At 39.2% G+C, this 13688-nt stretch overlaps 1 protein-coding gene across 4 annotated transcripts in view; it reads right to left on the bottom strand.

Moving 5' to 3' along the window:
* The window catches only part of slit1a (slit homolog 1a (Drosophila)), a 110255-nt gene that overhangs the window by 43415 nt on the left and 53152 nt on the right, over nt 1-13688 (bottom strand). For all 4 annotated transcript variants that reach the window (XM_036126791.1, XM_012880471.3, XM_012880473.3 and 1 more), the window contains exons 5-7: nt 3372-3443; nt 1393-1464; nt 268-339 (exon numbers count right to left, since the gene is read on the bottom strand). In XM_036126791.1, coding sequence (XP_035982684.1) covers nt 268-339; nt 1393-1464; nt 3372-3443 — 216 coding nt within the window. The remainder of the gene's footprint in view (nt 1-267; nt 340-1392; nt 1465-3371; nt 3444-13688) is intronic.

The raw sequence follows: 13688 nt of genomic DNA, 5'->3' as shown, positions 1-13688 counted from the left end.
CAATGAGATATTTGTGTCCGTTCAGGCCCGTTTTCGTCCTGACACGGATCACATAATGGCTCCTGGCTTTGCTGAACTCATTATTCTGTGCCGTTCGGTGGTTTTGGCTGAGAGGACTGCTCGGAATGACAGAGCTGTCAACCCCCACCGAGATTACATTCTGATTTCCTCCTCTTTGTCTGCATGCGGACGTGTGGATCGTAATTATAGCTTAAATAATTCCCAAAAAAAGAAAGAGATCGTTCAAGTGGGACATCTGTGACTCACAAAGTTCGGAGTTTGGGCATGTGGTTGAAGCTGGAGACGGGGATGCTGCTGATGTTGTTGTTGTTCAGCGTTCTGTGAGAAGAAAGGAGAGAAAACGTTTGATTGTCAGCAGAGTTGTTAAGACCACCTTTCTCTTTTACATCTCATTAGATCTATGGCTTCTCTTTTTTTTGTCTCTCTGTGGCCCACTGGGAATACACCACCTCATTTCACGCAGATGGGAAGCCCTTGCACCTCCCACGCGCGCATGCAGCCATGCATGCCAAATATGCACACACTCTTACAAGCCTAAACGCAAGCATTAAGGTAACATGCACACACACACACACACACATCTCCACACATCTCCATTGAACCTGGGGCATCAGCTGCAGACAGAGAATCAGGTCATTTCAATCTGCCTAATAACCCTTCACCATTTTTCAACCTGCTTCCCCCCCCCCCCTGTCAACACTCGCTGATCTCCCCTCCCACCGCCACACAAATCCATCTAAACAACCCTCTCTGACCTTTTCCGCCGCCATCAGAACACTATCAATACTTTAATTAATCTGTGCGAGCAGCTCACGTATTTCTGCTCCTTTCATTACCTCCTTAATCCCACACAGCGCTCTTTCGACATCAGAATAACAACGCTGTCAGGAGCGCTTTAGTCCAGCTCCTTGCGCTGTTCGTCCACATTGTTTCAGAAGGAGATCGCCAACACAGGCTTGTAATTATGTTTTGTTTCAAAAAAAGATGATTAACTAGATGCTGAATAGCAGCACGCATGGCTAACCTGGGTGTTATTTTGGAACGTGCTGGTAGGAGGAGCGCCCCTCCTCGTCAGATGGCATGCCCAGGGCTGGATGGCCTGTCGGCCGAGGTGGGGTGGTGGGTGGGTTACTGGGTGTTAATGTGATGGAGAGGAACCCTGCTGTCAGCTGTGGCTTAATGGGGCTTTATGCTGCAAACCCTCTTTATAAAACCCACAGGGGGTAATTTTGAAATATTACACAAGGTCTGCGCCATATGTATTAGTCACGGTAATAAGCAAAACACAAAAAAATGTCTTAATTGAGCTAAGTGCTATAATGGGATAAGGCGGCATCGAGCTAGCCAAATAGCATCAGATCAGGTACTTACAGTACTTCCAGGCCTCTTAGAGCTCGGAAGGCTCCATCCTCGATGCAGCCGATGTGGTTTTTATCCAGCTGCCTGTGGTTGAGACACACAGAAGAGGAATGCAATTTTTCCGTCTCCCTGTAGAGTGCTTGTAATCATCGATACAGCAAGTTGTGCTCTAATGCGCTACGGCTAATCAATAGAGGTGTATTCATCCCAGCCCATGTAATCCCCCAGAGAAGCAAACATGGACATTACTGACTGTTTATCTGATGCAAGTCATAAATCCATGCGTGTGATTGCGCATATACCCGCTGGAAGATGTAAATCACGTCCTGTACAGGCCGTCTTTGGGGAGGCAGTGAGTGGCCTCAATCAGTGAGACCTGGTCCACTGAATATGCATGCACACACCACTAACCAGGCAATGTTTTAGCCTCTCGACAGGCCATTAGGCTGACCAGATAAAATGTTGACATGCTTCAATTAAACTCAGTGAATGGAGAGCACATAATTCGCAGCTCAGTTGCTGGTAATTTAATTTGATAGTTATTTATTCAGCACTTTACCACCACTAATGTCAAGATCTTTGGATAATCGGTGCATGCAAGGTAACTGATGGGTTTGTCACCAGAAAATCCCAGCAAATGTTAAGGTATGTGATCACATACAGTTGAAACCATATATTTACGTACAACATATGGAAAGACACATAACTTGTCTCCCCCCCCCCCCCCCTCCCAGTGTGTAACATTAAATCAGGATCAACTTTACCTGTTTTAGGTGAGTTAGGACAACAACAATGATTTATACTTCTAAAATGCCAGAATAATGTGTAAGTATGATTTCATTACTTTCCTCAAATTCAGATTTTTTTTATATACACTAAGAGCACAATGTTTTTAAAAACAAAACAACAACAAAAAGCAGAAAAATACATTTGTCGATGGCATAGCTCTGTAAGCTTCTGATGAGTCAATTCAGAATATTGAGCTGCGTAGACCAAAGATCTTAATTTTTGCAGAAATATCCCATGGGCTGATGAAACTAAATTTAAAGTGTTCCCCTATAATGACCATTGTCACATTTGGAGGAAAAAAAGGGAACACTTGCAAGCCTGAGAACACCTTCCACCTCTGAAGTACGGGGGTGGCAGCATCATGTTGTAAGGTTGTTTTGCTGCAAAAGGGATTGGTGCTCTTCAAACAATATTATCATCATCATGGGTAAAGAACAATATAAATCTCAAGAAAACAGCCGGGATGTTAAAGCTTTTGCACAAATGAGTCCTCTCGTTGGACAATGGCCCTAAGCATGCTGCCGAATTAGGTACGACAAGGCTTAAGGACAACCAAGTCAATGTTTTGCAGCCTGTCATCACAAAGTGCTAATCTCAGTCCCATAGAAAATTAATGAGCAGAGCTAAAATGGTGCGTGTAAGCAAGGCAGCCCAGAAACCTAGGATATGTCAAGAGGAGTGGGCCAGGATTACAGCGACTGTAAGAAGCTTGTGGAACAATAACCAAAATGTTTCAAAAGCAGTTTCATAGTTTAAAAAGCAGTTTCATTAAACACTGAGGAAACTTATGTACACATCTGAAGAACATAAGAAAGAAAATCTAAATGAAAAATATGTCTTTCATTTTTTTGACGTTAAGCAAGTCAAAATAATTGTAGTAATCCTAAAGGCCTTAAAAGGGAAAATGTTTACCCTGATTTAATGTCAGAAAGTGAGAAAAAAAAAAAAACTAAGGGCCTTTTTATACAGTAACTAAAAATATCTGCTTACAACTATATTTAGCGTGTTTATTCATGCTTCTTGGATGTAAACTGTTTTTAACCAACAACACTGAGTCTATGCTTAAATATGTTAAGACAAGCATGTTTTAAATAAATAAAAAAAAATCATCAAACTAACTAAATTGTGTTTGTTCTGAGTTTTAAAATTCTTATTTGGGCGCACCACCATGTCATCATATATGAATTAATATGAGTACTCACAGGTTTTTGATGTCCGTCGCTCCTCTGAAGGCTTTTCTGGGGATGGATTGGATGAAGTTCTCACTCAGATCGCTGTAAAGACAAAAAGCAGGTATAGCATTTTATACCTAAATTGTAGGATTGCTTCATGCAGTTGCTGTGGTCTTACAGAATGAGTGAGACCACAATGTTTTTCGCAACTTCGCTGCGTGAACGTTCCTCTTGTGGCCTTTTTAAGCAGACTCTTCAACAGACCACATCTATTCTCTAAGCAGCATCGCTCCTGCTTTTAAGCGGCTCATCTGCGGGGTACTGGAAGTTAAGTGGAACATTTTCTCCCCCACGGTGTTCGCGACTACCCCGAAGTGTGGGCTCTGCTCACAGTGGAGGGGTTATTTTATGGTGGCTGTATTATTCAGTGTTCTTCCATGCTGATCTGTTTGACCTGGTTGTAGTTTGAGGCTTAATGTCTGCCTGCACACAGACTAAACAGAGACAACAGGGCAGTGGCCTGTGTGTGTGTGTGTGTGTGTGTGTGGGGGGGGGTTCTTCTAACTGAGCCACCATTATCTTCAAGCTAGGTCGCGTGCCTAACGTCAGGCACAACTTACGAATATGAAAATAACTGTAAGTGCTTAAGGAAAGATAAGAAAAGCAGAAGGAGAGCAAAAGAAAAAAATGAAATCCCAAGCTGGTCTATATTCTGTCTCAACTACAGATGTCGCACCGCTGCTGGAGAGGCTCCTGCCCTGACAAAGGTTCTCACACAGATCCAAAACAGCACAGCGGGTCAGCCACAGAGAAACCAAAGCACAGCCCCAGACTCTGTGTACCCTCGCCAAACCGCTATTATAAAGATAACTTTGATAATTCCTGGTAATTAAGCGTCCGGGAGCACCACAGGATACAACTTTATGACACAGCATTATTCTTCTCCCGTGAGTCAGGGATTCTTTCACGACAGGGAGTGAAACATACCCCAGCAGCATAGTTGGACGATGTATCTAATAACTGAAAGGCTGTTTCTTTTCGGTGTTACCCAAGGCATGAAAAAATAATATAAAATGAAAATACTCATTTAAAACAGGAACTTGCTTGATCTCAAGAAACAATCAAATTAAATTAGGCTACATGTTGAAAGTGAGCTGTTAATTTTATTTTATTTTTTTGCATTCATATAAAATATATGTAAACATTTCATTGTAATCAAAGCAAATAGGATTTCGTTTTTGCTTTTGAGCTCTTATGAGTTAGAATGACCATTTTCTTCTCCCTTTTCTCAAACAACTGTTACTGTAAAGATGCTCATGTTTTGAAGTTTAGGGACATTCATATTGACGTCTGCATCTCCTCCTGGAAGTGTATTTTTTCCTGAATATCTTTTTAGCTAAAACGTTTAACTAGGACAATACTGGTTGGACGGCGGAGGCTATTGTAGGTACACACAGAAAGCCCTGAGAAAGAAGAGCAGATAAGGATGAAATGCTGTGATGTAAGGCTGGACAGAAAGGCTCTGATCATACGAATAAAATGCTCTGTGTGTAAGTAGTAAAAGGTGGAAGCTCTTGGGTGGAATCTGCACACTAAAACCCCGTAATCCTGTTAGCACGCTCTAATTGGATTGGCTGGAGTCATCTACACACTCCCATTTATGGTGCTTTTTGATTGGATTTGGGCCTCAGGTCTTGAGAGGTCACTTTAAAAATGTAAGTCTCAGCCAAAATAAAAGGATATATCCACGACTGCTCTAAATGTCAGTATGCTTCTTGCCAGAAAATCTGCCTGTTTCTTGTTTTTCCTCTGGTGTCTTCTGTCAAATCTAACAGAGGAATTATTGCGGTCTTGGTTTAGGCTCTCCAGTCTGTTCTGCGTCTCTAAAGAATTTATCACCACCTTCTCCTCCTACAGAAGCCAGAGCAAAATCAAATTTAGCAAAACTAACGTTTCTGCATTTACACATTCTTAAAATGGCAAACAGGACATTTTTGTGGGAGACCATCGTGCTGTATTTTACATACTCTGTGGTTTCCTTTAGCTGTTATTTTCTAAGCACAGCCCAAGCAGTGTGTCGGCTTGGAGATTTTTGACATTACAGATTAGCTAGAAAGCTGATCTTGAGTGAAGCACTTTTCCCTTCGAAATCAGACACAACTATTTGAGAGCACTAACCACAAAATGTATATCAGTCACTGCGGTCTATGGAGCAAAACTTTGACTCCTGATCAAATGTTGCAATCTTACAGCTACTGCCACGGCAGTGCATCACTTTTGCATGGTAAGGGCCAAGTTTAAAAATGTGAGTTTTAGCCAAAAATTAAAAAAAAGAATCCTCAAAAACCTCCTTTCCTTGCGTTTCCTGCAAATGTCGCTCCTCTCATTGCATCAGGTTAGCTAACCTCAGGGCAATAGCACTGGAATAGCGCAGGAGCAGACAGAGTTAGGCTTCAGAAGCAGGAGCAGAGGTCATCACCTCCAGATGTCACCGTGCTGCTTGCTCAGCCCTGTTCAGGGTGAAAAGTCTCACAGAAACCATCAGCACCTTCCAACGCTTTCCTCACACTCCGAGCATACGCTCATTACCAAGGAATGAGTCCCAGTGCAGTCCTCCATCTCCAGTAACTAATGGTGTCCTGTACCCAGCATACCCTCGAGTGGTTTTTGATTCCAAGCGCGTTAACCAGAAAAGCGAGCGCAGCTATGTCAACCTTTACACCGGACCTGGTACAAATTTACCTTATTGCACAACACACCTTGCAGGTGGGCAGTTAGTTCATTAACATAGCCCGGCCTTTCGCTCACAGTTCATTCCCATTGTTACCCTAATGACGGGGTAGCACACATGTTTTCAGGTGCAGTGAACTGTAGCGCTGAAATACTGCAGTTGCATTTTTCAAGACTGAAACTTCCAACAACGGTATCATTCAATCAGTGTAAAGTGCTCTAATAATTAACTCAGCTACTGTTTACACCAAACGCCACAAAGATCTGGAACAATTAGCAATGTTATCAGACACAGTTACGGCGCCTGGCCAGGAGATTAGCTGCACGCTGAAAGTAATGTCTGGTTCCTGTCTGATTCCCATCATTAACCTCTAATTTCTATCTCAATAAACACAACAATAAGTGACAAAAATTCCTATGGGCCATAATGATATTCACATCAGTCAGAAAGGAGGGTTGGAGGGATTAGCAAAGCTTTTCTTGCCTATGTTTTTATTAGTATTAGTTTTAGTAGGTGTTTCAGATGCGTTTCCCCAACGTTTTCTGCTTTAAATGTTTAAAGGCTTCAGGTTGCATGAACTGAAGTCTATAAATTACAACTGCGTACCGACACACATGCCTGCATGTGAGCACACATGATTGCCCCTTTATACAGAACCCTGCCAAAGTACTAATACGCTTTCAACTTATCCACATTTTGTCATATTACCATCTATGACCTGCAGGGCTGTTGATGTATTTTTCTATCCGCTTTCTACATCTAAAGACAGACTGAGTTCTGCTCAGTTTCTTTTAAAAATAGCTCACGCTCAGTCAGACTGTATAGTAAGTCTTTAAACAACATTTTAGAATTATTGCTGCAGATCCTCAGTTGGATTTAGGTCTGGACTTTGATTAGATCAAAACACATAAATATGCTTTGATCTAAACCGAATCCCATTATAGCTCTGGCTGTATGTTTAGTGTCATGACCTGCAGGAAGCTGATCAGGAAGTCTTACCTTCTTTGCAGGTTCTCTATAATCTATCTTGCTATCAACTCTAACCAGTTTCCCCACCCCTGCTGAAGGAAATAATCCCATACAACAAATGCTGCCATCGATGTGTCTCACCATTAGTGAAACCCGATATTTTGAAATTATTAAAGTTCCAAAGGACCCATTGGCAGCTTCTCTGATTACTACCCAACCTGTCAGATTGGGTGGACGGCCATGTTTTTTGAAGGTTTAAACTTGCGCTATACTCTTTCCATTTTTTAAGGATACATTAAACAATGATCTTTAAAGCTTGAGATATAGATTTATAAACCATTAGTGGTTGGCTCAGGTAATCAAAAAGTTATCTTCACTAACTGATATTCAACAAACAAAAACATTAGCTTCACTACTACTGAAGCGATGATAAATAAGTAAATCAGAGGAAGTTAATGCTAGCCTGTAACCAATGGCTCTCAGCCAGTCTGTGTCACACGTCTTCAGACAAAAGAAGCTACTCGCAGGTGACAAACATGCGCAGTGCTGCAGGGGATAGCTGTTTTAGTTTAGGATAAAAAAAATTATCATTTTAACTTTTCCACAGCAATGGAAGCATTTGAAAATAATATTCTATCCCTCAGTGCCCAGGCAACAGCATCTTAAAAAAGAAAAACGTTGTGAATGTGGGCCGCCAGGGTTGCCAGTTCTTGTGAGAGAAAAACGCAACCAGCCCGTTGAAAACAAATAAGCCCAACAGCCAACCCACCACACTGTAATATAGAGGCTGCTTGTAAACAATATTAATGAAGTGCTGGTGTATTGAGAAAAAAAATTAGTCACTCTGAACCACGAGGCCTCCAAAAGCCCAGCTCAGAGTCCTGTCTCCTTCCACCTCATGCAGTGCTGGTAACAAAACTAGAAAGCTCTGTTACACTATTAATGAAATGCCACCGACGTCATGCTTCTGTAAAGACCCCAAAGTGACCTGCATGTCCATATAATAGAAGAAGACGTCCCACAGCAGCATGTTATTGATACCACATCATAGCAAGAAGAAGAAATGTAAGAATAAAACAGCACGGCTAGTAACAATGGTTTTTGTGAAGCAGTGGCTGCTATTGCTGTAGAGAAGTCTGTCTGGATATATAGTGAGAGCCATGACGGTGACGTAAACGGCAGATAAATATGCTCTGATGCTTCCACAAGAGAGCTGTAGTCATCCTAAGTTTACATTTTACGTAAGTTTTAGTTATGCACAGCTTTTACTTATATTTTTCTATTAGGGTATCAGAGCAAATGCTCGCTACACTTCTCAGACCTTACTTAACAAACAAGTTTGCAAACCAGCTTTTTCATAACTTGCAAAACGTGTACCGAAATGACCTCAGCTTTCCTGTCTTCTTGTCATTAATTTTTTTAGATTTTTTTTTTCTCTCATTGCTAATTGTTTGTATGAACTTATTGAATATGATTTCAAATAAATATAAATTGGGGCTAAACAATTTTTTTTAAAAATCCTGAGCGTCCATCCACATTAACACAGGGGCAGTGTTTCTTTTTGCTGCTTACACAGCATTTCACCCTTCATCACTCTGTCAAATTTGGTACTTAGAGGTCCAGACAGGCCAGCAGTGGCAACGTCTAAATCTGATTTATGGACCAAATGAACTGTACTCAGAAAATCTTAACCGTATGATGATTAGATTTCATACTATTGAGCTGCCTTTACTGAAAGTGTGCCTTTTTCAAGGTTTCTAAAAATCAGTTTGTTTTTCCCATTTCTTGTGATGATTACACAGTAAGAAAATGTTTATTTTAACCAAATGCTCCTAATGCTTCTTAATTTTATTCGTCCATCTAAAAAGAGGGAGAAAAGAGGTGGAATGTGTTTGATTACTTACTCATTATGAGAGTTAATGAGGTGTGTGAGAGCTGTTAAAAGAATGGCAGTATGTTGCCACTAAATGCTAACTACCTTCTTCCTCTCTGCACGGTAAAAGCTCACAAGTAGTTACACACATAAACAACCACATTTACAAAGTGTTTGCCTTCAGAGAGAAGCTGCCGGGGCTGGAAATGATCCAAAATAAAATCTCCAACTGAGGAATAAAACAACAACACACCCAAATAAACAAAAACTGTTCTGCAGTTTCAAAAGATATCTGTATTCTAAAAATGACGCACTGAAATCCCAGAGGGATAAAAGCCCAAATATCTATATTAATAGATTAATGCAGAAGGTATCCATAATGTCATAAAAGGTAACACCTTTCATAAAGGTATTATAAGGTAACACACATACATACATACATATATACATATATATATATATATATATATATATATATATATATATATATATATATATATATATATATATATATATATATATATATATATATATATAAAGAGAGAGAGAGAGATAGATAGATAGATAGATAGATAGATAGATAGATAGATAGATAGATAGATAGATAGATAGATAGATAGATAGATAGATAGATAGATAGATAGATAGATAGATAGATAGATAGATAGATAGATAGATAGATAAAGAGAGAGATAGATAGATAGATAGATAGATAGATAGATAGATAGATAGATAGATAGATAGATAGATAGATAGATAGATAGATAGATAGATAGATAGATAGATAGATAGATAGATAGATAGATAGATAGATAGATAGATATGCCAATCAATCTTTCCTCTTATTTTAATAAATTGTATATTTTTAAAAAAATTTATTGGGTTACAATACCCGGAGATGTATATCTTTTTTTTTTTATTTAATTATTCATGCGCATATGACCACTTATACTGAGCCCTTTTCTGCTAGAAGTTTCTTTTCGTTGAAATGTCATTGTTCCTTTACAAATACTCACTGATTATGAGTGATTGCTGCAAAATGAGAAAAATCAAATGGAGACTGGGAAGAACTAGGAAGAGATTGTCTTGATTGTTAAGCTGCAAAGTGGCTGTACGAGTGTCCAAATTTTGTAGATTGAGAAATAAGAAACATTCATCCCGTTTGTCCTTGCAGGAATGTGGGGCAGGCGCTGGGGAATTGGGGGAGAGGGGAGGGTACACCCTGGACAGGTCACCAGTCCATCACAGGGCAACATAGACAAAGACAGGACAAACAACCCGGCACACACACTCACACCTAAGGTCAATTTGGAAAGACTGATTAACCTAACATTCATGTTTTTTGCTAGGTGGTGCCGATGCATGGCAGCCTCACCTCTGTCAGTCTCCCCAGGGCAGCTGTGGCTGCTAGCATAGCTCACCACTGTCAGGGTGTGAATGGGTGAATGGATGATTGTAGTGTAAGACGCTTTGGGGTTGTCGGACTAGTCAAAGCGTTGTATAAGTTCAAGCCATTTGCCATTTTACTTTGAGAGGAACCCAGAGTATCCAGAGAGAACCCATTTACACATGGAGAATATGCAAACTCCGTGCAGAAAGACCCCAGGCCGGGATTCAAACCCAGAAACTTTTTACTGAAAAAAACATGCATAGTAAATAGAAAAGAAAAATTACTGGCTTTATTTATGAGCGATTGCATGGATTTGATTAAAAAAAGACAACAAAAAAACATTTTTGGTCTGATGGAAAAAAATATAAGGAGCAAAGAGTGGGGGAGAACAGAAAGAGAGTGAGGTGAGAAGGAGCATAGACTGATGCCTCAAGGCTTTTGGGCTCTTGCCAAAACATGGCCTTGCATGTGTTTGTATTTGTGTGGCCCACAGAGAGTGACTGAGTGTTTCTGTGTGCAGCCAGGAGTATCCATGCTTTCGCTCTTACCCTCATGACTCCTGTTAAAAAAAAAAAACACATTTCTCTCCACACCTTCACTTTTATCTCTATTTCTTCCTAAATCAAATGACAGATGGCCCTTCTAGCTGTGTCTCCCTGTACTTGTTCTTTCCCGTGTACAACAGATATTTTGCACCTCTATAATCCCAACAAGAGGGCCAGACACAACCATTGTGATCGCCATGATTACCAGTATCCACCAGAGGTCAAACAAAGTATTAAAGTCTCAAAACAGTAATCCGTGTTCACACAAATTATCATGAGCAGGCACGCCCATTTGTGCAGCTTTTATAAAGGAAGGAACAGACAGTTTTCTTTGGTGATACGCAGTCACAAAAACCCAGGACAGAAAATCTCTCTTTTCCAGTCTGCCTCTTGTTTTGGACTGTGTACAGACTCCACAATGAACCATAATGAAAAACAAATTCCGTACTTATACAGAATGCAGCAAAACTCAATAGCACATGTTGGCCTTTGTGGCTTTTGTTTTCCTTTGAAAGCTAATGCCAAAACTTGTCAACCAAACCAAGTACAAACAGTCAATCAATGATAGACGCTGCTGCATGGTACTGCTCTGGCTTTTTTTCTGTGTTGGATTTCAGAAAATACAGAATTTAGCCATTTTCTCTTTAGATTTTGCTTCAAAGGAGTTGGGTTCTCTTAAAATATTTCAAGTTTTATATAGTAATAGTTTTATGGGCTTTAAAAATCATAAAAGGGTAATTTCATGACTTCATTCCTCCAACTACTTTATTCCTCCCTTATTATACCATATCTGGAATACTGTGTACAAGGTTTGGGCAACATCTATAAAACAGCACTTTAACCATTATGGAAACTTTAGAAAAGAGTATTAAGAATAATTAATAATGATTGCTATTGTGAACATACAAATATGCTATTTTACAAGCCCTTAAGTTTGTTGATCTGGTGAAACACAAAACTGCACAAATTATGAATAAAGTAAGACACAACCTGAGGAGGACCTGAATTATTCATGGGTAATGTGTTTCATGTGTTTGGTTCTGTTGCATGGTATGTATGTATGTATGTATGTATGTATGTATGTATGTATGTATGTATGGATGGATGTATGTATGGATGGATGTATGGATGGATGTAGGTATGGATAGAAAATCTACTACAATTCCATTTGTAACTTTATAATGAACCTCTTTTCTAATTTTTTTCATAATTTATAGAAAATTGTGAATGTGTAAACACAAGTATAATGCTTGATTTCTACCAACAGATCCATCAACATGTTGAGACAAGGACATTTTTTATATTGAGGTGCTCGGGCAGAATTCAATGAGTTTATACTACTTTTTACCCGATTTCTAACCAAGTGTGTAACTAACTAACTAACTAACTAACTAACTAACTAACTTACTTACTTACTTAATTGTTTTCTACTTGCTTTATTAAGTAACTTAATACTTATCTAATGATTATTTCAGATTAAAACACATTTAAACAATGACATATATGTAATGAAGATCTAAGAAAATAAAAGATAAACCTATTCCTTATGTTGAACCTAAACAAGATGGCAAAGCTACATTTTCACAGGAATGAAATAGTAGGATACTTTGGCACTAAAAGTTATTTCCATTGAGCTTATAGCAGAAACCTTTGCAGTCATGGACAACATTGTTGGTCGTTCTCTGTTAATCAGACAAAATCCCAAAATGATCACGGACTAACTTGAAACTGACAAAAGTAATAAACAAAAAATGACTGAAAATGAACCAATGAAAATCAGAAACTGTGGTTCAACAGAATCATTAAAACAATCAAATGAAACAGGTCTGGACAAAAGATGATGGTACCTGTAACTTAATATTTTGTTGTGCAAGCTTTACAGGCGATCAGTGCAGTCAAACAATACATGTGACTGTAAACGACACCTCTGCATCTGTCAACAGGTATTTTGGCCCACTCCTTGTGAGCAAACCACTCTAGCTCCCTCAGGTTTGAAGGGTGCCCTCTCCAGACGTCGTGTTTCAGCTTCTTCTATAGATGTTCAAAAGGATTTAGATCATATAGTCACTTTTGAGTGGTTTTGTTGTGTTTTGGGTCATTATGCTGTTGGAAGACCTAAACGTTCTGACAATAAGAAGCACATTTCTCTCCAGATAGTCTTGGGATTTCCTTGAACCCAGCACAGATCTGAGATATATCGTCCATGTTTCACAGAAGGGACGGTGTTCTTTACTAGATGTGTTTTATTTGTGTGTGTGTGAAAATGGAGCTGTGTGCCTTGCCAAAACACTCCGGTTTTATGATTTGCTTGCTATGGTGGCATCAGCCATGAAGTCCATTTTGGCTGAAATAGTGACAGAAGATGCGATCTGACTCTGATGCACCTTGACCTGGGAGTTCACCTTTAACTTATTTAGAGTTTGTTTTGGGCTCTGTGGTTATCATTTCTATGAGCTTTCTCTACAATTTGTGATACATCTTCCACCTGCAGCCACATCCAGGGAGGTTCGCTACAGGACACACCTCAGTTTAACATGCCCTATGGTGAAAATATTTAGTTATTATTATTATTATTATTATTATTATTATTATTATTATTATTATTATTTATGTTTTCTAGGAGTACCATATTTTTTGTCATGGCCTGTTTCATTAGTTTATTTTTAAAGTTATTATATTTTTCTAATGATTCTGTTGAACCACAATTTAAAGGATTTCCATTGGTTAATTTTCAGTCAATTTTCATTTACAATTACTTTTGTCAGTTTAAAGTTATTTCAGTAACCTGTGGGATTTTCTTTGATTAAAAGAAGGGTATCAACAAGTTTGTCCATGACTA

This window comes from Fundulus heteroclitus, chromosome 22 (genome assembly GCF_011125445.2).
Source record: "Fundulus heteroclitus isolate FHET01 chromosome 22, MU-UCD_Fhet_4.1, whole genome shotgun sequence".
NCBI classification, from domain to species: Eukaryota; Metazoa; Chordata; class Actinopteri; order Cyprinodontiformes; family Fundulidae; genus Fundulus; species Fundulus heteroclitus.
The sequence above is the reverse complement of the archived record's forward strand: the minus strand, read 5'-3'. Positions and strand labels throughout refer to the sequence as shown.